General features: G+C 29.3%; 1 protein-coding gene across 1 annotated transcript; it reads right to left on the bottom strand.

Annotated features, from left to right (window-relative positions):
• Positions 1–10,626: 10,626 nt before the first annotated feature.
• On the bottom strand, positions 10,627–23,463 carry LOC136972216 (homeobox-like protein HDP1). The gene is made up of 2 exons (XM_067266772.1): positions 23,379–23,463; positions 10,627–11,357 (listed from the first exon to the last, which is right to left on the bottom strand). Exons 1-2 carry the CDS (start codon positions 23,461–23,463, stop codon positions 10,627–10,629), a joined length of 816 nt encoding a protein of 271 aa, XP_067122873.1.
• Positions 23,464–26,721: the final 3,258 nt, after the last annotated feature.

Below are 26,721 nucleotides of genomic sequence, written 5' to 3'. Positions count from 1 at the left end.
CAATCCTTCTAAGCGATGACAAAGGGGTTTGGAAATTAATAATTAACATATAATTAATTCCCTAAGGAGTGTCGGAAATTTCTATTGTCTGCCTAACAACCTCCACCACTCACACGCTGTACGAGGGCCTAGGTGTAGTATAATAAGGAATAATTATGATAATGAGAGTACATCACTTTGTTCCCCTGTAAACAGGTTATATCTAAATGGTGATATCAAGATTCGTGTGTTCATGGGAGCAAATATAAAAGAAACTTTTGACAATTCTGACGTTTAGAAAGTTTATCTTAGTATCAAAATCTGATAAAGACACATCAACATTCGTCAAACATGATATTTTATGACATTGCCATATCAGCATTCTAAAGTCTTGACACTGCGGCATCAGCACTCGAACATCAGTTTTGATTCACTCAGCAATCTTAGCAGAAATGCTGTTGTTATTTCACAAACGGTTGAAGCAAAAGTTATGTTAAGAAATGTAACTTTGCATCATAATTTCTTAAAAATTATCAGCGCGAGCAATTAACAGCAAGAGGCTATATTTTATTAAAGCATTGTCTAAACACGTTAACATCGCTGTTAATTATTAAGTAGGAACTTGTTTCATAATAACACTACGTTTCTGTTTCGTTTAATTGTTCGAAAATTAGGAAACTAATTATGAAATTTTAAAAATATTACACTATATTCATTAGACATCCCTATGATATGTCAAATATCCTGTATACTTGACACATGCAATAATTACAGTTTAATGAACTTAGAGTTTAGTTATCCAAGCATGTATTCATGCTTGAATAACACTAAACCCTAAGTATCACAAGTTTCATTTTCTCTGTGTTAAATATTGCATGTTTCATTTATTCATTCTCTAACTGCACCTGTAATGCTTATATCTAGAGATGAATGAATTAAAATATAGTTCTATTCATTCTTCTCTAGCTGTACGTTTACAAGCTCCACTCGTTCTTCCCTAGCTGCAAACATTACGGCTCCTACTCGTTTTTCCTTAGCTTCAATGCATTACAGGTTCCACTTGTTATTCCCTAGCTGCAATCATTACAGGTTCCACTCGTTCTTCCTTAGCTTCAATGCATTATAGGTTCGACTTGTTTTCTCTAGCTGCAAGCATTACAGGTTCGACTCGTTCTTCCCTAGCTTCAATGCATTACAGGTTCCACTTGTTATTCCCTAGCTGCAATTATCAAAGGTTCCACTTGTTCTTCCTTAGCTTCAATGCATTACAGGTTCCACTTGTTATTCCCTAGCTGCAATCATTACAGGTTCCACTCGTTCTTCCCTAGCTGCAAACATTACGGCTCTACTCGTTTTTCCTTAGCTTCAATGCATTACAGGTTCCACTTGTTATTCCCTAGCTGCAATCATTACAGGTTCCACTCGTTCTTCCTTAGCTTCAATGCATTATAGGTTCGACTTGTTTTCTCTAGCTGCAAGCATTACAGGTTCGACTCGTTCTTCCCTAGCTTCAATGCATTACAGGTTCCACTTGTTATTCCCTAGCTGCAATTATCAAAGGTTCCACTTGTTCTTCCTTAGCTTCAATGCATTACAGGTTCCACTTGTTATTCCCTAGCTGCAATCATTACAGGTTCCACTCGTTCTTCCCTAGCTGCAAACATTACGGCTCTACTCGTTTTTCCTTAGCTTCAATGCATTACAGGTTCCACTTGTTATTCCCTAGCTGCAATCATTACAGGTTCCACTCGTTCTTCCTTAGCTTCAATGCATTATAGGTTCGACTTGTTTTCTCTAGCTGCAAGCATTACAGGTTCGACTCGTTCTTCCCTAGCTTCAATGCATTACAGGTTCCACTTGTTATTCCCTAGCTGCAATTATCAAAGGTTCCACTTGTTCTTCCTTAGCTTCAATGCATTACAGGTTCCACTTGTTATTCCCTAGCTGCAATCATTACAGGTTCCACTCGTTCTTCCCTAGCTGCAAGCATTACAGGTTCTACTCGTTTTCCTTAGCTTCAATGCATTACAGGTTCCACTTGTTATTCCCTAGCTGCAATCATTACAGGTTCCACTCGTTCTTCCTTAGCTTCAATGCATTATAGGTTCGACTTGTTTTCTCTAGCTGCAAGCATTACAGGTTCGACTTGTTTTCTCTAGCTGCAAGCATTACAGGTTCGACTCGTTCTTCCCTAGCTTCAATGCATTACAGGTTCCACTTGTTATTCCCTAGCTGCAATTATCAAAGGTTCCACTTGTTCTTCCTTAGCTTCAATGCATTACAGGTTCCACTTGTTTTTCTCTAGATGCAAGCATTACAGGCTCAGATATAGAAAATGGGTGAAACCTATAGTAAGTTAGACAAGAATAAATAAAACATGCAATAATCTCCAAGCTGCAAGTTTCATTTATTCATTTCCAACTGGAAGAATTGCAGGTTTTATGCAAATCTTCCATTTAGAGACGAATAAATAAAACTTACTGCTCTAATATTGCACGATACCTGCAATTTTTTTTAAATAAACATAAATGACCGAACAAATGTATGCAACAATTCGAACAGAATTAGTAAAAAATGGTACATCACTTATTCGAGAATATCAACAATGCATGAATATCAGTAATGAACAACTCGAAAACGTACTTTTACGTCTTAATAATGCATTATGCAGGGGAAAATCCTGGCCAAAATTTTTGGGCATGCTAGAGTTATAATAAGAACAATAGGTCTATCTTTAGACTAAATAGGCAGAAACGCTATTTGCTGTGAATAAAAAACTATGGACTATTATAAAGCCCATTATATCTACACACGAGATATATAAAATATAATGAAAAAGTATTAAAAATTTATGATAATAATTCAATTATTCTGGCCCTTGACACTGTATGTTTAAATTATGATATATTGCGATATAACACATAAGAATTGTAGACCAGATCTCAATTTTTCCGGAAAAAGTAAAATTTATAAGGGATATCGAGCATCGAAGCAGATATTGCAGATTGTAAACATAAATGAGATCGTAGCTCCACTCAAATAATCAATAATGCTTGCCATTCTATAACACTGTGCATAAAACTACTCAAGCAAACTTAGTGTTTAAGGATAGATTAACTTTATTAAGTGATAAATTAATAAATCGAGCTGAACAATACACTTCATAATTAAATAATAATGACGTTTGTTTACATTTTAACAACATGAAAAATGTTTGCTTACAAAATGGCTTTTGGCTTTCAAAGTTAACTATTGCTTAGAAATTATTTAATTTGCAGTTTGTTAGCTAAATTGTAATTATTGGTTAACATATTCAGCGTTACTGTTGTTACGATATTGTTAACGTAAAATCGTATTTTGTAATTATTGTTAGGGAATATTGAATTTTTAATTCTTGTAATGGGAAACAGAATTGGTCATAACACGTGTTGTTACTCTGCTATGAGCAGTAACTTATAATTGTTGAAATAGAAAGACGTTTTTCAGTGGAGAAAAACAATGTTCTATTGTTGAAAATGATTTTTCTTGTATTTGTTTAAATAAACATTTACATATAGAAAATAATCTATTGTTGAAATAAATTATTATTTTCTAATTGTTGAAATAGAAACATTTTCTATTGTTGGACAAATTTGTTTTCTAATTGTTGAAACAGAAAGATTTTCTATTGTTAAACAGATTTGTTTTCTAATTGTTGAAACAGAAACATTTTCTATTGTTGGACAGATTTGTTTCCTAATTGTTGAAACAGAAACATTTTCTATTGTTGGACAGATTTGTTTCCTAATTGTTGAAATAGAAACATTTTCTATTGTTGGACAGATTTGTTTCCTAATTGTTGAAACAGAAACATTTTCTATTGTTGGACAGATTTGTTTCCCAATTGTTGAAATAGAAACATTTTTTATTGTTAGACAGATTTGTTTTCTAATTGTCGAAAAAAGTTTTTTTAATTGTTGAAATGGAAAAATCTAAGAGTAGAAAAGGAACATAACCTACGCAAATACTATTGAAAGGGGAGCTCTATAAACTGCTGCAATGCATACAGATATTTTAAAATGAACGTAGACTAGCTGTACTCTATTTTAAAAAATATATATACTTTTCTCATTAATGAAATGAAAACAATTTAATAAATATATGAAACATAACCCATTTAATTAATCATCAAAGTGAAATTTTATATTCTAATAATTGAAATGGCAACATCTATTGTAATTATTAAAACAGACATCAACTGATTAGAGATAGTGGAGTAGGTTTAGAGATTGTTTACAAAATCATAGAAAAATCTACAAATTTAATTGTATAAATATTGATAAAATCTGTAAAAATCTATAATATTTTTTCAAAATATATAAATGTGAAGCGTGTTTATGTTCAGAAAAAAACGTACTTTACATCCGGACACATGATTTACGTGCAAGTATTTGTTATGGCGTAAAAACTAATTATTTTCAGGGTATAATAAGGGGTGGACACGATTTAAAAATGCAAGTGGAATGCCAGAAAGATAGTTTCATGAACATAAATTTTCTTATTTGAGGCGATAAACACTAAAACTGTACAAACTTTGTATCATTTGTTTAGTGGATATTCCATTTTGAATGGGGTCGTTTATCTGCGGATACAAGTTGCGAGGTCACAAATGATAGTAAATTTGTTGGACCAAATATACTAATGGATCTTACTAATTTCATTTTCGCATTCATTACACTAGATGCAAGTGAATTATCGAGGGAATTACACTTAAAATTTAAGTAATTCTCGAACTATTTTAAAAAATAATAATAATTTAGGTTTTTTTCTTCCATACTTAAACACTAATTGTTAAACTAGAATTTTATTTAAATTCTCGGTTTTAAAGCATTTAAACAGACTGGCAGACATACGGACGTACTATAGTCTACTTTTCTTTAAGTTGTGTTACGTATAACCGATACTTCTTAAGCTAATTAATGTGTGAGTGTGTTTATTGAGCTGTTTTTTTCGTATGGTTTATAAAATTTAATTTGTTTCTGTCGGTAGAAACACAAGAAACAAGAGCAGAATATTGATTCAACCAAATAAACAACTTAATTAGATAACTAATAGGATTGATATTTTCATTAAAAATCAGTTTATCGTAAGTATTTTTTATAAACTAGATTAAGTTTTATAGAATTAATTTCCCGGCTGCTATGTATAACAGAAGGAAAGTATGTCGATCGGTCAAAAAAAACACTCTTTCAAGTATTTAACATTTTTTAACTCGTGACCTACAAACGTCAATAAAAGAAGCAAAAAAATTGGGGGGTTCGTATGTTTGGGGCACGATTTTGTTCACAAATTTGAAGCTTAATAACTCCTGTGCCTTTCAGCAAAAGTTTATGAAATTTTACGTGGAGGTTCGTGTATTAGGGGCATTGATGCTGTTAAATTTCGGTAGTCAAAGGTTGAGGTAGTGGAAAGATAGAAGCGAATGATCTGTCCTATCTCCAGGTGAGTCGGATTTAATGAAGATTTTACACGTTATTAGCATTCACAATATTATATAAAACACATCCTTACTCTCAAAAATAAGCTTTTTGCCATTTAATAATAATTAATAATTTAAAAAGTTTATAAATAAAATTTTATATCAGATGGCGCCATACACAGTTTTAACTTTTTCCGGGAAAGTTACTGTTTGACAAACAGCTCATTTCGAGCAACTCTCGTAAAGTAAAAACAAACTGACATTTGTGCCAACCTGTATAGGCTTTTTTAAACTTTGACCCTACGCCTCTTGGGCATTGAGTGGGCCTCTTTTTCCAAGCCCACAACGCGTGAGGAATGAGGTCCACGTATCCAGGAAGTGATTCAAAATTAAGTGTTTTTTTTTAAATAAATAAAGAAGTAATGCACGTTTCACTACAATTGTCATAAAAAAGAGGGTCGTTTTATATTTAAATTAGTAAAAATATAAATAATTTATTATAAAATTTATTCATTTGTTTCGTAAAGTCACCCCAATTTCAAATGTATAGTGGAGGGTGATCTTTACTAATTTACCTTCACGCTCCAAAGTTTAACACACTTGTTTATGTATGACAGTGATGATTAATTACTTCAACCCGATATTCATATAAATATTTCTTTTCCGAATTAAAAATATTTTACAGAAGTGTGTGTGTGTGTGTGTGTTTAATGTATGCACTTTCGTAAACACTTTCAACTGTACAAAAGTAATTTAGTAAAGTATCAAATAACAGAAAGTAACAGATTTAAACTACTCAAATTTTAAATAAGCACGGATAAAATTTAAACTGCTGAAACTTTCACGAAATTTCTTTCTTATTATCATTTATTTTTCGTATAACAAAAGTTAAAAATCACAAAAAGAATCTGTGTTTTGTGCTTTTGTGTTTGTATACGGGGCATGACTTTGTTCGCCCCCTTTAAAGCTTAATAACTCCTCTGCTTTTTGTCGAAATTCCCCGAAATTTTTCAGGGAGGTTTGTGTATTAGTAGGATTGATGCAGTTAAATATTGGTAATTAAAGGTCAAGGGGATGTGGAGATAGACAAGATTGTTTCTCGACTGGGGTCGAAATTGATGATGATTTTACTCATTATTAGCCTTTTTAATTTTTTATAAAACCCACCCCTACCTCTAAAACTAAGCTTTATGCCATTTTATGATAGTTAGAAATATAAAAAGTTTTCTTAAAAGTAAAATATCATAACAGATGGCGCCACACGGAGTTTTAAAGTTTGGCCGTCAAAGTTACGCAACTCGTTGCTGGCATTGAATACACTTGGCTATACGTTTAGGTTGTCATTTTATTAATGAAAATTAAGCTAAAAGTTTATGTCTCAGTTAATTTGCGAGTACGAACAGAAGTCACCAACTGTTAATATTCACCTTTTTCTAGTGTTTGGGTATATTTTTAATTTATTTTTCTATAAATTTTAACATTATCGAGTATATTTTAAGTGAAATTAAATGTAGAAAACGTTTTGTGTGAATGAAAATAAAGTCTTTTTAATAAAAAAAGCCGGAAATTCGAGTTTGTCAGTAATTTATGAGTACGTAAGTCAACAAAGTACATTAATTTCTATTTCTGTTGAAAGGTTTTAATATATCTGACTATAAAAATAAACTCGTAAAGCATAAAATTCAGGAAAATTAGACATTTTTATTCATTAGAAGCCTATTTATGTATCATTTTTTATTCTAGAAACGTTAGAAATTGAGTGTAACGGTTTCTCTCTTCTGGTGCTCACTTTCTCTGACCTTAAACATTAAAACGGTTAATTAACACTTAAATCTTATTTATATTTAGGATAAATTTATTGATTTGTCAATAAAATACGTTAAATATCGGCAGAAAAATAATAAATTACATAACAGTTACGTAACTGATAAATTATTTCATTTTTCGAATCCACTGAACAAACTCTGTACACATTAATCTTAAAATTATTAAGTGGAATATTGTCTATAAAATAATAAATTGTACACAGTTTAATTTATGTAATTTAAAAATAGATTAAATTTAATTAGCAACTGAAAAAACTCTTTAATTTATTTTGCATAAATTACTATTTAGCAATACGTAAATAATAGAACTAGCGTGTTGAATATAATGCAACTTGAAATTTTCAATTGTTATAAATGAATAAAAGGAAAATTTTATGTAAATATTAAACTAAAAATTAATTTTAAATAGATAAATAAATCACTACTATTTTAATCTATTCTAGATTAATTGTTAATTATGCAAACATCACTAATTATACAGTATTCGTATTGCTACAGTTGACAATCTCATTTATATATCTTTAAAAAATGTATTGATCTATTATTCATAATAAAAAAAAATTAATTTATTAGATTATTATAAATAATTTTAAAAAAATTTTATAAATTGCACATAAATAATCGATTTATAAAAATCGTAAACTAATTATTAATTTTTTATGATTATAAATAGATTTATTTATAATCATAAAAAATCAGTTTCTATTAATTTAAACAAATGATTAATTTCTTACAATTAGAAATTGTTCATTTATTTTTAACAATTTAAACAAATAACCGATTTCTAACAGTTGTGTATAAATGATCGATTTCTGTCAATCTCACAAAAACAATCGATTTCTATCAATTGTAGAAAAATAATCAATTTCTTTTAATCTCCAATAAACAATCGATTTCTTTCAATCTCCAATAAACAATCGATTTCTTTCAATCTCTTATAAACAATCGATTTCTTTCAATCTCCTATAAACAATCGATTTCTTTCAATCTCTCATAAACAATCGATTTCTTTCAATCTCCTATAAACAATCGATTTCTTTCAATCTCCTATAAACAATCGATTTCTTTCAATCTCCTTTAAACAATCGATTTCTTTCAATCTCTCATAAACAATCGATTTCTTTCAATCTCCTATAAACAATCGATTTCTTTCAATCTCTCATAAACAATCGATTTCTTTCAATCTCCTATAAACAATCGATTTCTTTCAATCTCTCATAAACAATCGATTTCTTTCAATCTCCTATAAACAATCGATTTCTTTCAATCTCCTATAAACAATCGATTTCTTTCAATCTCCTATAAACAATCGATTTCTTTCAATCTCTCATAAACAATCGATTTCTTTCAATCTCCTATAAACAATCGATTTCTTTTAATCTCACATAAAAAATCGATTTCTTTCAATCTCTCATAAACAATCGATTTCTTCCAATCTCCAACAAACAATCGATTTTTTTCAATCTCACATAAACAATCAATTTCTGTCAATTGTAGCAAAATGATCGATTTCTGTCAATTTCACATAGGCCAAACAATCGATTTTTCTCAATTGTAGAAAATAATCGATTTCTATTAATTTCACATAAACAATCGATTTTAATAGTTGTAGATAAAAGATCGATATCTACAATTTATAGAAATCGATAGAAATCTACAACTGTTAAAAATCGATTATTTCTTTTTATCAATTGTAGATAAACAATCGATTTCTAACAGTTGTATATAAATAAATAATTTCTAGTAATTTAAATAAATAATCAATTATCTATAATTGTAAATAAATCCAACAGTTTGTTTAAATAAATCAATTTATCACAATTAATATGCAGTATTATTTTTCTATAGTTTTTTTATTAATCAGTTTTTCTATCATAATAGTAAATTTGACTAATTTTTTATAGTAACAATAAATAATTATTTCATATGGAAAAGTATAAAACAATCAGTTTTTTATAGTAATAAATAATTATATAGTTTCTTTTAAAATGATAAATAAACTGGTCACCTTCTTTTAATAATAAATGAGTTTTCTATTTACTATCGTAAATAAATCAATTGGTTGCTTATAATAATAAATTGATTGATCGCTTTCAGAGAACAATAAGTCAGTCTTTTATTATTATAAATTAATCAGTGACTTAAAAAAAAGCAATCATAAATACGCATTTGTGACTCGAAAGGCCCCCTATTCTATCCAAAAGTCGTAAAAATATATAAATAAATTCAATAAGACAAATAAAAACATCTGTGATTATGTCTTGTGTTAAAGAAAAAGGGTCAGTTGGGTTCCTCTATGTCTGAAGTTCTGTTGATCCCCTTTATCTGAATCTGTTATTTAATTGTTCAATTTCTCAAAGGAAAAAATATATTATTTATGTACTGGTCACATTTAAACATAATAAATCACAATATTTTTATATGTATATAATGATAGGTTCAATATATTTATAGATCTAGGAAACAGAGAGAAAAGATAAATTCTGAGATTGCCAGAAATTTGGGACTCCGCCCTTCTCTGAAAATCATAAAAATATGTAAAGAAAATTAGTTTTTGAAAATCACTCTGTGTCTTAGAGTATTCACCAATTACCGAGCAGATAAAGCCACTAAATTTCGTAGTTGGTCACGGGTTCGCACCTTACAATGTGAAGTATTCTGGATTTTTTTTTTTCCTTTTTGTCTAACAATTAAATAGGGCAAGTTCTCACAGGAAGTATTCCTTGTAGGGTAAAGGTCCTTGTGTGGCGTTGCCATATTTAATCAACTTGTATTAAAACTACTTACAGAAAACAACAATTTTTAAATGATTTGATCGAATTAAATTGATCAATTTCGATCAATTGATAAATTTTTGAATGAAATGGCGGGGTGGTCGATTTCTTACAATTTGTGAATAAAATAATCAGTTTCTTTCAATTTTATGTAATTGATTAGTCTCTAACAGTGATCAATTTGTTATAATGAAGAGGTTAATGTTTTTCAAAATAAATAAGTAGTTGTAATAATAATAAAGTAATGAATAATAAGTTTCTTAGATTTATTCATAAATTTAATAGTTTATTTAAAGTGCCCGGTAATAAATTCGTACAATTTCTAATGATTATTATTGTTTCTGTACTTATGAATAAATTCATTAGTTAAAAAAATAAATAAATGAGTTGCTGTTCCTATACTGTTCTAAACACTGCTATCTTTACAGTTATCAATAAATTGAACAGTTTCTTGATGTAATAAACCGGTGTTCTTATTTTATTCCTGCAAGTTAATAAACTGAATAACTTCTTAAAATAAAATACTGTCTCTATGCTACTCCTAGCAAGTATGGAGACAGTATTTTATTCCCCATGTTCTTTCTTTTATTCACTGCCCCATGTTGTTTCTTCCATTCACGGTCCCCATATTGTTTCTTTCATTTACTGTTCCCGTGTTGTTTCTTTCATTCACTGTCCCCATGTTGTTTTTTTCAATTACTGTACTCAATCTGCTCCTTTCAGTAACTGCACCCAATCTGCTCCTTTCATTTACTGAACCCAATCTGCTCCTTTCATTCACTGTACCCAATACGCTCCTTTCAGTAACTGCACTCAATCTGCACCTTTCAGTAACTGCACCCAATCCGCTCCTTTCATTTACTGTACCCAATCTTCTTTTTTCATTCACTGTACCCAATCTGCACCTTTCAGTAACTGCACCCAATCTGCTCCTTTCATTCACTGTACCCAATACGCTCCTTTCAGTAACTGCACCCAATCTGCACCTTTCAGTAACTGCACCCAATCTGCTCCTTTCATTTACTGTACCCAATACGCTCCTTTCGGTAACTGCACTCAATCTGCTCCTTTCATTTACTGTACCCAATCTTCTCCTTTCATTCACTGTACCCAACACGCTCCTTTCAGTAACTGCATCCAATCTGCACCTTTCAGTAACTGTACCCAATCTTCTCCTTTCATTCACTGTATCCAATACGCTCCTTTCAGTAACTGCACCCAATCTGCTCCTTTCATTTACTGAACCCAATCTTCTCCTTTCATTCACTGTACTCAATCTGCACCTCTCAGTAACTGTACCCAATCTGCTTCGTTCATTTACTGTCCGTATGCTTTCCTTTCATTTACTATTCTCATGTTGTTTCTTTCATTTACAGATTCCTTTTTCCTGAATTCACTAATCCTACTCTTTTTCACCTGTACTCTTTCCTACGGTTTTCTATAAATTGACTAGTTTTACAAATCAATAATCTACTGTTCATGCAGTTGTTAAGTACACTTACTGTTTTCTGAAAATAATCAGCAACTGCTTAACTTGTTAAAGCAGTAAATTAACTATACAACTTCTTCATAAACATATACAAGAACATTAAAAACAATGAAGTGCATGTAAAAATATCAATATGTCTTTACATATGTTACGCCTTAATTAATTTGAACCCAATTTTAACATTAAAAACGGCCGCTGTTTGCAGGTTATTTCAAATAAAAAAAAACTTTCCAAGTAAAATGTCCGCTGTTAGAGGTGGCCGTCATTCCAGGCAGCTGAATAAATTAATATTTTAACTTATGACAATAGTTTAAGATTTACAATTGTTAACTAACCTTTGTATCATCCTGTACTTAATTAATTATGGTTTTTCTGATGTAATTTTCAATAAAAATCATAAAGGTCAAGGGGGTTAATCGCAAAAACGAAGCAGCATTTATATCCATAATAACGGTTAACCGACTTACGGATCACCCCGTAAAAAATTATTTAAATAAATTATAAAGAGGAATGTAAATTTGTTTTAAAGAAAGAAGAATTTAATGAATAAATTAATATTTAATTTTTATATCTGGAAGAAGAAGATAGGAGGAAAAGGGGGGAAAAGTATATTCAAAACTAATTAATTACAATAAATTTAAGTACTTGTTTTACTTAAAATTATGAAAGAATTTAAAGAGAATTTATTAAATTTTAATTAAATAATTTTTAATATAAATTTTTATAGCTTAAGATTTATTTATTTATTTTTCTTTTTAATAAAATAAGAATTTTTACGAAAGGAAAATGGATGAAAAAATTCCGAAAATTTTATTTTTATTTTTATTGGATTCTGAATTATTGTAATGGATAAGAATGCGAGCTGCTTTGACCGAGTGAAACAGTAAAAATATAAGAAAATATTATTGATTTCAGAGTATAAAGGTAAGCAGAATGTACACTTTATTTTCTATCTTTTTTTTTCTAAATTTAGTAGAAAAGGGAAAATAAAATAAAATTAATTATTTCGTACAACATTTTCATTCCAACATTCCACTTTTCGAGTTGTGAAGAATAATTTAAAAACTAATTTATTTCAACGTATGAAAAGGCTGTAAAGTTGCTTCAATTTTTGAATTTTAAATAATTTACAATGATTAATTGCTTCAAAGTTTTCCAAGGTTTTTCATCATTTTCTTTTTCTTCGTATTTCTATTCTCGTTTCAGTTTTGTTAAAAGGTGGAAAGTTGTCTCGATTTATGCATCTTGAAAGATTAATACTGTAAAATTTTCTCATCTTCCTCCTCTTCTCGTCTTACCTCCTCGATTTCTCACTTTTAAATCATTTACAATGGTTATTTGCTTTAATGTTTTAGAGTTATGTTGAGTTTTTCCTACTCTACTTCCTCTTCCTCTTCCTTCTTCTTATTCCTATTTTAAAGTTTAGAAAGTAAACTCGCTTCGTGTTTTGACTTTTAATTTATTTAAACTGTTAATTGCTTTAATATTTAAACGATTTTTATCATTCGACCTCCTCTTCCTCATCCTTCACATCCTCCTCTTCTTTATTCTTCTCCTTGTCATCCTCCTGTTCATTTAACTTGTAAAAGTAATAAGTAACTACTATTTTTATATTATAAATAACTTAGCACAATTAATTACTTTAATGTTAGAAATATTTCTTTTTCCATCTTTCCCCCGATCTTCTGTACCTTACTACTGATCTTTCGTATTTTTCTCTTAAACTTTTGTATCTGTTTTTGATCTTCTCCATCTTTCTTATAAACTTTACATCTTTCTCCTGAATTTTTACATCCTTTTGATGATCTTCCACATCCCTGTTATAATTTTTTGCATTCCTCCTCTAAACTTTCTCATCCTTCTCCTCATCACTTACATCATTCTTTTCATTATTCGCATCCTTCTGAACTTCCTCATTGATCTCCAAATCTTCTGCATCATTCTCCTGATCTTCCAAACACTTCAATTATTTTCATTTTAACGTATAATACAGTAGTAAAGCCACTTTAAATTTTAAATTTTAATATATAATAACTTTAAAATATCAAAGTGCATTATCCCACTCTATCATCTTTTCTTTTCTTCCTTTTCATCCTCTTTTTCCCATACAAATAAACATTTTTAAATATTTAATAAAGCACTACGCATCAGAGAATGGCTCTGGCGTAATTTGATATTTAAATTATGTTAAAATTTACATTATTTTTAATTAATTTTAAGCTTATTATATGTAGAAACCCGCGTTTAAGGAATTTATCTGGTAATTTCAGTGGATAACTTTGCGAAAATGCTGTTATTTATCTTACTTACAGCTTATAGTGTTACCATTGAACGGCATCTGTAACACAGAAATTTAATAAATTATTGTATTAATTATAATATAATACAGCATTGCAGGTTTATTTTTCTTTCGTTCGACCCTATAATTGTCCAATTTTATATAAATTTCATTTATTTTGCCTACAGGGTGATCCATAGTTAGGTTAACCGAACGACTGAATGGCGTGTAACAACACTCGGGGGCTTCCTAGCAATTTTATTAGGAAGAACCCACTTTAAATTCAAAAAGACATATCGGGCTTTTGGCCCACCCTGTTTGTAAGAAAACTAAATAAAAATTAATCACTTCAAGGATATCTTATAATTTACATAAACGAGAAATCCTCTTTAAAACGTGACATTTTAAAAATTTTATCTGAGTAATTATACAGCCACGGCCACTTTTTTACTCTTTGTTAGTGGCCGTCGTTCGGAGGTTTGAATATGCTATAAACAATTACGTTAATACAACAATATATCGAGTTTCTATGTTTTTATACAGGTATACACGTATACAGGGCATATCGAGGTGGTGTACTCTATACAGGTATTCGTTGTATCGAAGTGATGGAATTTATACAGTTGTTTATTATACCGAAGTGGTGTGTTTCGTGCTTTATACAGGTATTCATTACATCGAAGTGGTGTGCTTTATACAGGTATTCGTTGTATCGAAGTGGTGTGCTTTATACAGGTGTTTATTATACCGAAGTGGTGTGCTTTGTGCTTTATACAGGTATTCATTACATCGAAGTGGTGTGCTTTATACATGTGTTTATTATACCGAAGTAGTATGCTTTGTAGATGGTATTCATTATAGCAAAGTTGAGATATTTATTATTTTAAAGTATAATGTTTTATATAAGTATTTTTTTACAAAGAATTCTTCTATAAAGTTGTTTATTAAAATAATAATTTTTAATAATTCATAATAACTAGAAACATAAAAATTATAGTTTTCTATATAGAAACATAAAGTTAATTTTTATAACGAAGAAAAAAAAACAACTCTTATAATAAGTTTTTTTAAATGAAGAAATTCGATTTAACGAACTTTTCTACTAAGGAAATTCATTATAAAAATTGAACAGGGCAGAAAAAAACAATTAAACAAATACGTTGCTTATCAAAAATTAACACAGGGAGAAACACTCTCGATATTTATTTCTATAAATTTTAATTAATTCATTAGTAAATTAATAAAATTAAAAGTATTATCCGATATTCGATGAATATTTTACGATAATTAATTAAATATTTGGCTACAAAAAATATTATTACTTTTTTGTGTGTTGATTTAATTATCCCGGTGGAATTTTTTCACGAATGAATGCAGAAAAATGATGATGTAAACATGTTTTTGATTTGATGAGAAAAACGCTTCTTGTGTGACGTATTTTTTTAATTCCTTCGTCACAGTAAACCTCATTAAGGTGTTCATAATTTCTGTCTATTTCCTATTATTTAGACCGAAAGAATCAATACTCTCAGTGGATTGTTTGATTTTTGAAAGGCCCTCCTGATGTTTCCATTGTCGTCAAACTCAGTTGAGGGTGGAGAGAGGCCTTAATAACGATCTTGGCGCCTTCCTGATGTCTCCACCATCACCAAATTCTAGGATGGAGGGAGGCCTCAATGGCAATCTTTTCTCCTCGTTACATTGTTTGATTTATGTTATCCCTGCCTTTAAGGCCTTTCAGGAATTTTAAAAAGACCTTTCTCTGTTACAGCATTGTCATTAGAATGCTTCCGGTGTTGTTGTTATCATCACCAGCATTAGGGATCGAGAAAGGCCCTAATTACAGTTGTTACATTGTCGTTAACGAGGAGTTATGCATAATTATGCACCAAATTTACGAAATTCGACCCTAAATTTATAAAATTATGCACCATAATTTACAAAAGTATCTGTAAAATAGTAAAATCAAGCATTAAATTTGTAAAAATAACTCAGTTATTTCCCTGTCGTCTTCAACATAATACTTCTAACAGAGAGATAAATTTATTATTCTCTAATATCAATTTTTAGTAAATAATATTGTACAGCATCTCCTCTTATCAAACTATAAAATCTTTTATAGAATATAGATTTCTATTTTCTATAGAATAAAAAGGAAAACTATATGAGTGCATTACAAGAATCTCCATTCAATAAAACTGTACAAATTCTTCTATATACAAGGACATAAATAACAAGAAAATATTCTATACAAGATGAGTTTTCCTATACAAAAAAATACACAAATATTGTATTTTATTATACTGAATTTTTAAAAATCTATTTACTTAACTTTACGGCGCAATTTATAAACATAAAAATGACATTTTTTTAATATATATTTTTATAGGGAAATTTAATAAGAAAAAGCTTATTTACGAAAGATTATTTTTGTCTGTTTTAATAAGATTTTTGGAATAATTTGATTAATATTTTTTTTCTATTCAATCGGCTTTTGTTTAGGTATATTTTTGAATATGCATCCTCCTCCTTCTCCATCTCTGCTCTTGCTCTTCCCTCTCTTATCTTCCTCCTCATCTTTGCTTTTCTCTCTCTCTCCTCTTCCTCCTCTTGATGTTAGCTTTTGCATTTAATAAACATTTCTAATTAATTTTGCTTTTGCATCTCTGTTATAAACATTAGCATTAATTTTAAACATGTTTTCACACTGTAATTATGTTCTATGTTTCGTAAGATAAGTGAAAAATACCAAAAATCACTGTCTATTACCTAAATTCTCTTGATGAATATGCTTCTAACCCCCTATTTTTCAACTTTATGTGTACATTTTATGTTTTTTTTAATGTTATGCACAGTTTAGGAGCGAAATCTATTATTTTTTTGCATCCCTCTCACTCTTTCTGCTCTTGCTCTTCCCTCTCTCCTCTTCTTCCTCATCTTTACATGTTGATTTTAGTGTTGCATCTCTTGCATGTAATGAGCAATTAATTTCGCTTTTTCATCCATGTTATACACATTAACATTAATTTTAAACATGTTTCCACCTATAAGTTATGTTCTATGTTTCGTCATGAGTGTAAAGTATAAAAAAACACTACTTTTTACCAAAGAATGCGCTTCCAACTTGTTAAAACTAGCTGCTTTTATGTACATTTTATGTTTTGTGTTCATGTTATATCGAAATATTCGAAATTTTATATTCTTTTTACATAATTCATCCCTATTTTCAAGCACGATTTCCTTGTACACTCCGTTTGCTCCCACCAAAACCCGTAGAAATATGCAACAAATTATTAAATAAAAGACATAAAAACCATATATTGTACATAATACACACATTTTACAGTCGAAAAATTCGAAATTTAATATTACTTTCCGTATTTTTTAACGCTTCATCCCTATTTTCACGCGTGAAATCTTTTTGTATGTTTTTCATTAGCATCTTACCATACGTAGCTATGTCAGAAAATATCTGAAATCCGAATACATTCTTATGCACAAAACACATAAAAATGATAAAATTTACATGTTCATGCTTTGTTTTCGTGCGTATTTTCTGTGTACATGCCACTTTCTGCATCTGTTTACATGCATCGCAACCCGGAAACATCCCTAGAAATACGCAATTATCTCAAAGAGTTCGATAACTAGAACACAGTTTTATGTATAAAACACACAAATTTGCACACTTTACACGTTTCGCACACGAAATACACGAGATTTATTACTATTTATACACTCTTCATCCCTGTTTTCACGCACGATTTCTTTTGTATATTACTCATTCTGTTCCGTTCAGCATCCCTTCGCTCCCGGAAAGACCCCAAAAATATGCAATTACGACAGATTTGTCACAAAAAAACCACACAGAAATCATACACGTAGTACGTTTTCTGCATACCAAACACGATTTTATGCATTTTTTTTACGTTCTTCATTACTGTTTTCAAGCGGTTTAACTGTTTATTCGCCGTTGTGTTAACTTTCTACCTGTGTTTACAGTTATCTCAACCCCGAAACGTAGAAATATCAGGTGAATCACCCGAAAGAAGACCCAAAATCGAGCGTTTTTTTTAAAGGTAAAACACGTAAAACGGAAAACACCACCTCTTTATGGTGGTGATGCTAGAAGGAAAAATCTGTACTCACCTCCTCGTGCTTTATTAAACAGTTATCCTTCTTACAATTATAACAAGTAGGGATTAAGGCTAAGGTGCATCTACCTGTGCCTGTGGCAGCTCAGGTGAGTGTGCAGCTGCGATGTCACAGCCAAAGCGCCCTCTGTTAGAAGAGTTCATTTATTCAGTTAAGGGTGGATCCTATTCTTCTTCTCGTCTCTCTCCTCTTTCATTTTCATTATCTATAATCGGATTATGAATACTTAATCCCGAATTATAAGCGATTTACAAAGAAGGAAAAAGTAATTATAATCCTAAATAGGAGCGGTTTGCTTCCTTTTCGTATAGGATTTAATAATATTATTATATGTTCTGTAATTAAGTTAACTTTGGTTATTGTTATCTCAAGTTTGAAGGATTCTTTCATGTGTTCTTGGCGTATAATTGTTCGAATGTGCTCGCTTATAGAGTCGTTTAGTTCTTCTCTTCGTTATTACGTACGCCTATTATACATAAAGGATGCTATTGTTGAAGTATACAATACTTACTTAATTATTTACCTTTATATTATTACTGTATAAAAGTAAATTATGCACAATACTCTCCTTATGTATTAATACAATACCTTCATATAGTAAACAAAATGATAGATGTTCTTCGCAATTATTTCTTCAATTACCTTCTGTATTGTTACATTTTATTATTGTTTCCATTGTTGAGTGTATATTTCAATTGTTATATTGCACTGATTTAATTTATATTATTGTAAGCAAGTCGTTCAAGCCATTATATGTTGTAAGAATTATTATATTGTTATGTATTTATCATGTTATACACACACGCATCGTTACATTATTCATTTTATATTGTTACACATAAGCTGCATTGTTACGTGCACTTTCGTTTACGTTGTCAACTAATACAGTCGATTGTTATTGTTACGTTATGTATTGCTAGACTGTTACATTTATGTTACGTTCTAGTTTTTTATGTAACGTGAAAAAGTATAACAATATAGACAAGTTACATTGTTACGCTTAAGTTACGTTCTGTATATGTTACTTGTTACGTTACGTTCCTTATACCTTTTAAACTTTAGTTACACGCGAGTCAAGATATCGAATTCTATAGTTATAAAATGAAATTGTTCGCGGGAGAGGAGGAATTGTTAAGATATTCGGGTGAAAGAGTAACGAAGCTGTTACGTAACGGTAAATAATGAGAAGCAATTCGTACGGTAAGCTGATGAATAATGAAGTTATTAATGAGCGAAGTAAATCCTCGTATGAAAGTTCACTTCACAAATAACTATAACTAGCAAACTCACGTAACAGCAGCTGTCGACTGTTGAGTCACACCGTAACAGATTTAGCAACAGATAATGATTACAACAAAAATGTCTTTGAGTCGACCTTCATTAAAGGTTAAAGGGAGGATAATAAAATGGAGGAGTGTTTAAGGATCCAAACACTAAGGAAATAAACTGTGAAGTTGGGCAATAAACAATTATAATGGGCAATAAAGGGTGGGAAGATATATATAAGAATGGATTTTGGCTATAGTAATTGTCTAATGGATGAACAGATATTGGAATATAACGCCATTTACTCGCATTAATTTATGAAAAATTAGAATAATTTGGCGCTTCACTAACCTGTTGCTTAGAATTTTTACTTGTAAACCTCCGCTGCAGCTCATAAAGCGCCTCTATTCATCTTATGGGTTAAGTTTAAGCTTCCCTATAGGGTATTTGTATTATAGGGAAGCTTTTAAGTATTCTCTTGTTACATACTTACCTGCTTTACTTGCTTCTGCATGCCTGGTTTATACCTGTTTTCTGGTAGTTTACAACCATTTTGGGAAAGTTACACTCTTCTATTGTAAAGTTTCCTTATATTATTTTTGTTTCTATACCTACTATTGTATTAATTCTTTATTTTTTGTTAGTTTACTAGGAAATAAGCTTTTCTGTATTATTCCTGCTTTTTACTTTAAATTTCTTAGTAAATTACAGAATTACGTTGTAAATTAATATGTTACGCACATGATCATTGTTACGTTACTTATTTTAATATTGTTATACATAAGCTGTATTATGTTGTGCATCTTTAGGTTGTTATGCACACGCTAATTGTTACGTTATGTACGACACAACGCAAGTTTAACCATCTAGACAACGTATATAACAATAACAATGCGGTTTATATTGTTATGCTTACGTTACGCTCTGTAAGACATATACAGAGCGTAACGTAGTACATTCTCATAACTGGAAGACAGCTGTAATGAATCCTAATATACTTGAGGGTGCATTACAGTTATTCCCTATCTGCATCACTTTATCCATCAATTCTCTAGTTTTCCTGTAGGATGCAAGGATAACAATTAAACTGTAATTTAATTTTAACTTATGCACTTGAACAATTTAAAAATGGCTTCATGTACACATAAATATAAGCCAGGAACACTTTTTAACGTGATTTAGGAAGCTAAAAAATGATTTTAATGCTATAGAATTAAATTCGTAGTGTTAATCCCTTCAAATATATTGTTTTGCCTCCTGCCTATTTCCTGTGAGTAGGCGGAGGAGCAGGAAATTGGATGTCTCCTACAGAAAGAACGATTGGAAAATTGGAATTTCCTGTCCTCCAACGTCTTGATATGGAATACCAAAAGAAAGGTAGAATGAAAACTGATTGAATTATATTCTCTGCTTTTAAATGTTATATTATTCATAGAATTTATATACAGGAATAATAAATTTGTTTTGCTTTTTCTTGCGGTGAACTTTCTGTAAATCTACAACTGTCATTTCTATTGAATATTGAAATCAAATGTTGAAAAAAGATAGATTAAGAGTGCCAAAATCAGCAAATCACGTGAAAAGAATAATGTGGTATATAGGTAAGTATGAAGAAGAAAGTAAGTTATAAGTATGTAAAGAATAGATTGAAGCTTACTAGCATGGAAGAGCGAATAATATATGAAAATGTGTAGCAAGAAAATATACATAATAATCTCCTTTATTATGTATATAAGGGAAGCTTAAATGTAACCCAAAATGAAAGGAAGAGTCAAGTAAAAGTGCTAGGGAAGACTAAAGGAGGAGTTGTAAGTGAAATGGGTAGGGAGGAGTAAAAGAAGAGTTAAGTGAGTACAGTATTAGGAAATAATAGAGGAAGAGTAAAGTGAAAGTGCTGAAAAAGAGTAAAGTTAAGTGAAAGTGTTGAAATGGAAGAGTTAAGTAAAAGTGTTATAAATGGAAGAGCTACGTGAAAGTGTTATAATAAGGGTAATTAATGTGTTAAGTATATAAAAAGGTATGTGGAAAGTACTAAAATTATTCTCATCCTATAATTAAAGTAGTGATCTTGATGATAAATTTCATCATTCACGGAATTAATGTGTGATGATATAATTAACCCTTCAAGCATGATTTAATAAATATCAGTGATGGTAACCTGTTATATATAATAACTTTTATGGATGTTTATTTTTAATGTCTGCTTTGTTACCAGGAATAAACTCAAATCCTTCTTGAAAAATCCATTTTCTGTATTATTTTATAAAGATTGAATTCCAATTACAGAAATAGTCTAAAGTTGTTTATTTTTTTCTCGAGAGGGGAGTAAAAATCTCTTGTTGGTGTTCTGTAAAAATCATTTTTCTCTTCCTCATTTTAAATGAGGAAGAAGAAAATGTGTGGAAAAATATATTTTGACATTGATTCCTGTTTATAGTTTCACAAGTGAATATTTATGAGATTTCTGGATATTTTTTTCCATTTTTCTTAAATATACTTTTAGAATATTTTAGTGTAAAAGGGGTGATGCAGGAATTTTTATTGCAAAATCTTTGATGAATTTTTGATGGATGATTTAAAAGTGACTTGGTCAGAAAAATTGATTTTTTTTAAAGTTGTATTTGGTTTTTTATGTTTCTTTTCCTTGGTGAATTACTCAAAAAATGCACTTAAATCTCCTAAAATCAATTCAAATTTTGGTCCTAAAACACGGTCAAGTTATAATTTTTTGCTTAATTTAAATGATTTTGTTAAAAGTATTGTTACTTTACTTCGAATCTTTAATAGGATGGTCGAAAAATCAGTTAATTTTGTGCTCCCCTATATTTATTTATTTACAGGAGATTTTTACGTTGTTTTCCCCTGTGATTTCATCAAGAGAAGTATCCTGAGGTCGATCCAAACTTGATATTTGAATGAATTTATTAAATTTCATTTTAGTTTTTATTTTTTTTACTTCTAAATCCATCTTCGTTATCTCTCGATGCTCTTTTTTTCTTGTTTTAAAGATTGACAATTCTCATTTGTATTCTGGAAAGATTCTTTCGATACGGTAAGATGATTTATTAACTTGAATTATGACTTTAATATTGATATATTCTGAAAAATAATCGAATTTTCATACGTTAATGGCATTATAATTATTAAAACATCGTTTTATTCTTCTGGGTTACATCTTAAATAATTAGATAAAAGACAGAATCCTTTATCTGTACCTTATTTATCAGACAAACTCGATTGGTATAACAAGATCTAATAATTGTATTGCATAGATGAGATGCTGTACATCACTTTGTTAAACTGAAGTGATCACAAGCGAATTCTTTAAAACTTTATTAAAGTTAAGTTAAATAAATATTTTTCCTTCAAATTTACATTGAAGCACGCTTACTTACAGTATCAGCATCTTTTAAAACAATGGAAAATGGAGAACAGGAAGAGGAGGAGGATCATTAACAATCTTATTGTTTCGCGTTAATGAACAGTTTGAATGGAAAATAAACTACAAATTCTTTACATTGTTAGCAAGTGATTACAGTTATTGTATTATTTTAATAGGTTATTTGAAAGAATTTTTGCTAAAACATTTTGAACAGCTTCCTTGGCATATTCTTAAATAGATATTTAACTTTATCTCTAGTTACATACATTTCCTGTTATAAACTGGGTAAGGGGCATTTATAACCATGTCAATTAAGTAAATTGTATTTAAATATAAATATATCTTTAATATATTTAAAGGCGTTACATAATCAAACACCGTTCGTGCTTTACTAATTTAGTCGATTAGCATTTGTAATATGTAATTAATGATTTTGACCTTCAAATATTTATATCTTTATAATGTTATATATTCATTAATTTTAGAAATTAATTCTGGAATATATTTATAAGGCAAGCTTTTATCTGCTATAAATTTTATAACGTTAAACAGAGTACACGGTAGAAGTCAACTCGTGTTAATAGACTGATTATATAAGGATATATAGCCATTAAAACGGTGTATTTTTATCATTAAAGCAGAATATATACGGGATTTAGATGTCATTTAAAGAAAATTAGACAATTTAAACTACCAATAAACATCGTAAAATACTGAAAACAATTTTAATTAAATTATCTTAACAGTTTTTCTTGAAAATTTATCACTGACCGACTTCTTGTGCATCACTTTCAACTGGCATTTCCTTATTAAATCCTAATTTAATGAAACTCTCATCCGCACCATTCAACTCCATCTTTCTTCATAGAAACGTTCAATCAATAATAATTTTTTTCCTTTTTTTTCTTTTTTCACTCGACATCTAAATAGTTTTTTAACTACTTTCATTCGCTATCTTTTCTTTTATAAATTTAAATAAAGATCGACGAAAAGAATCGAGAAATCCGATATGTCTTAAGGGAGATAGATCGATGAAAAATTGTAATCTGGCTTATTTTAATGATAAATGTTAAATTATTTCATTTATCACCATCATCGTTTCGGGTGAAGTGGAAAATTTAATTATCGTTTTCCCCTGTAAAGCGTGCTTTCCCTCGAATTTCCCCGCTATGCTGGGAAGCATCCTTTGGGCAATTCTCAATTTTTAGGCTTTCTCTATCGTTGTTTTGAGTAGAAAATCGTTAGTTTCCAAACATGCTATTGTGATTTATCTATTCTATGAACTATTATCTCGTTTACCGTGAATTTTCCTATTTTAACAGCAAAACAAACTACTGATAATCATAGCAATTTTCGTGTTTAATTCAAGTCACGAATTTCCATTGTAATTTTAGATGGAATCTCAATTAAGTGTTGTGACAATTATTCTTGCATAAAATTACGAATATGCAACAAATTATCTGATTGAATACAATGCACAGACGTAAAATTCATTATTCTATCTACACTTGAATTATCTTTCCTTTTTTTGAGGAGCTTCTCTAATTAAAAAAAGGAAAAGTAAATTTTTTATTGATTTTACAGTCTCAGTTAATGCTTAATTTTGTAAATTTCAAAGCGATATCATCCTAATATCTATTATTAATATTATAACAAACTAATTAAATTTTTTAATAATTAAATAATAAATGGAGTCAGTGTTTTATTTTCCCTTTAATTTAATAAAAATCTCATAAAGTTCTCTGGAAATAGCTTCATTCAATCAAAGTTACCGTTCGAAAACATTATATCATATACATTTTTCATTCATTTTCCATTAAGAAAGTAGAAATTTATTATTTATATTTTATTATAACAAACCCCTGAACAACGACCATTCACAAAAAAAATAAAAATATATCCGTTCTTTGAAGGTTATTTTGTATACATTTCTGTTCAGAAAACTTCATAAAAATGGCCTTACGTGTAGAGGTGGTCGTCATACAGAGGTGGCCTTCTATACAAGTTTGACTACATAACAAAATTGAATAATGTTTCTAAAAAATTAACCTTTTAATAACGTAAATAATATACAATTTTAGACCATTTTTTAACATTCAAATACAGCAAAACCTGTGTAGAACGGACAATTATGAAAAGGTAATGAAAAGCTACTGTTTAATGGTTATTAGACTGGAAATTAGAAAAGTAATCATTTGTTGGAAAATTTATTTTAATTGTAATTATTTTTATTTTAATTATATATTATCATTATCGTTATTATTATTAATTCAAATTAATATTTAATTAAATATTTATTATTTACATTTGTTAAAAGTTTAATATTTAAATGTAATTTTATAATGTAAGATTTTTAAACTAACATACATACAGAAGGACCTTAATTAACGAGTAGGTGTTCAGCACTCTCTCCAGAGTTTACTTTAAAATTTAGACGCTAGGGGAAATTTGGCGCTGCTATGTATATTTCATACGTTCTGTAGAGAATTATTGGTATATTAAATTCTGTTTATCTTGCAGCTAGATTTGATTCTGCAGCATAATTTCTGTGCTGCAGAATCACAATCTTTATGCAAAATTGTGCAAAGTTCACGCACGAGACTGATCAACTGATCATTTTCAACGATCTTAAACTTTGTGGCTTTCCACGTGTATCTAAAAATGTACGTAATATACATATTACGAGAAGAGAAGCGCCAGATTCGCCCTAGCGGCTGAAATCCGAAGTAAAATTTTTTCAGAAAATCGAAACAGCAAATCTGAACTTCTGATCTTTAATTATGATTACTTGGTAATTTGTAACTAACTAAACTTTGTATTGTTTAAGAATGTCTCATAGTTTTCTTGTTTTGGAAATTACTTCAATGAAAAATTAATTATTTTTAATAATTAAAACTAATTTATTGCTAAGATGAAATAGCTTACACGCAAGTCGATCCCTTGGGATATCTTCTAAATAATTCACATAAAAATGATTGTCTTAACAATTGTCTTATATGGGAATTACTTCTAAATATTTAAACTGATATTTGTACTGAACTATATTTAATTAAATTCTTGATGCATATGTTGAAATTAGATATAAATAAGAAAAATCAATTAATTCTTCTTCAATATTAGAATAATTTGAAGGAAAACAATTGAAATTATTTATTTATTTGTAAGGTTTATGTATCTATTTTTAATTTTAATTGAACATTCTTATTGCTTTAGCTGCATAATCGAGAAAATTATGCCTTAAATTTTAGTATTCTTCTTCTTTACTACAGTTTTTTTAATTTAAGTGAAAAATTTTTTTAAATAATTTTTGAGATTTTAGAAAAATTTTTAAAAATTCAAAAAATAAAAATAGGTAAAATTAATTTAATTTAATCATTAACTAAAAGTTCAAAATCTTTAAAAAGAATTCTTGGCTTATTCCAAAGTTATAAATTAAATTATAAAACTATTAGTAATTTAACTTGTCTTTTTTTGCTTTTAACGAGTTTTTATTCAATATTTTAAAGAAAATTTGTATTTAAATTGTAATTTTATTCAATTTTTTAACTAATTAAACATCTAAACTAACTTTGTTCAATTAGACTTTTTCCACACCTTCATCTAAATTCGGGTTTTTTCCAGTTTTTTCTTGCTCTCTCTACCTTCAACACATTCAAATTATCTGTAAATAAAGGACAGCACTTCCCGATAATTTATTATAAATAGTTATTAAGGAGGAAAGAGCAATTTATAAATGTTTTCTCCGTAATAAACACATTCTAAGCATATTTGTCAACAGTTGAGAGAGAGGAGAGGATGAAAAATTTTCTTCTGTTGAAGTGTTAAATTTGATAACGACGTAGAAAACAAAATATCTGATGAATGCAAAATTCAGTAATTTGATGAAAATCTTAATTAACTAGTTTTTGGATAACAGCTCAACAGAGCGTAAGATTTAATTGAGAGAAACTGCATTAAAATTAAATTTTCCCTTGTCCTAAATAAGATCCTTATCTTATCACAGAGAATTTTTAATTAGACTGATTTTTTTATCATCAAAAATCCCAGTATTTTTTATGTTAAAAATTAACTGTTTCTTCCCTATTTTCATCGATTGGTGGCAATTTACTTGTAT

This window comes from Centruroides vittatus, unplaced genomic scaffold (assembly GCF_030686945.1).
Source record: "Centruroides vittatus isolate TY-2023 unplaced genomic scaffold, ASM3068694v2 contig_2837, whole genome shotgun sequence".
NCBI lineage: Eukaryota > Metazoa > Arthropoda > Arachnida > Scorpiones > Buthidae > Centruroides > Centruroides vittatus.
This window is presented reverse-complemented; position numbering and strand designations above follow the sequence as displayed.

Bases quoted from the DNA above. Each gene is read 5' to 3' on its own strand.
- LOC136972216 (XM_067266772.1), bottom strand. From the start codon at position 23,463: ATGGAGTTGAATGGTGCGGATGAGAGTTTCATTAAATTAGGATTTAAT. The intron at 11,358-23,378 runs GTCAGTGATAAA...GCATACGGACAG, and splicing joins AAGTGATGCACAAGAAGTCG to TAAATGAACGAAGCAGATTG.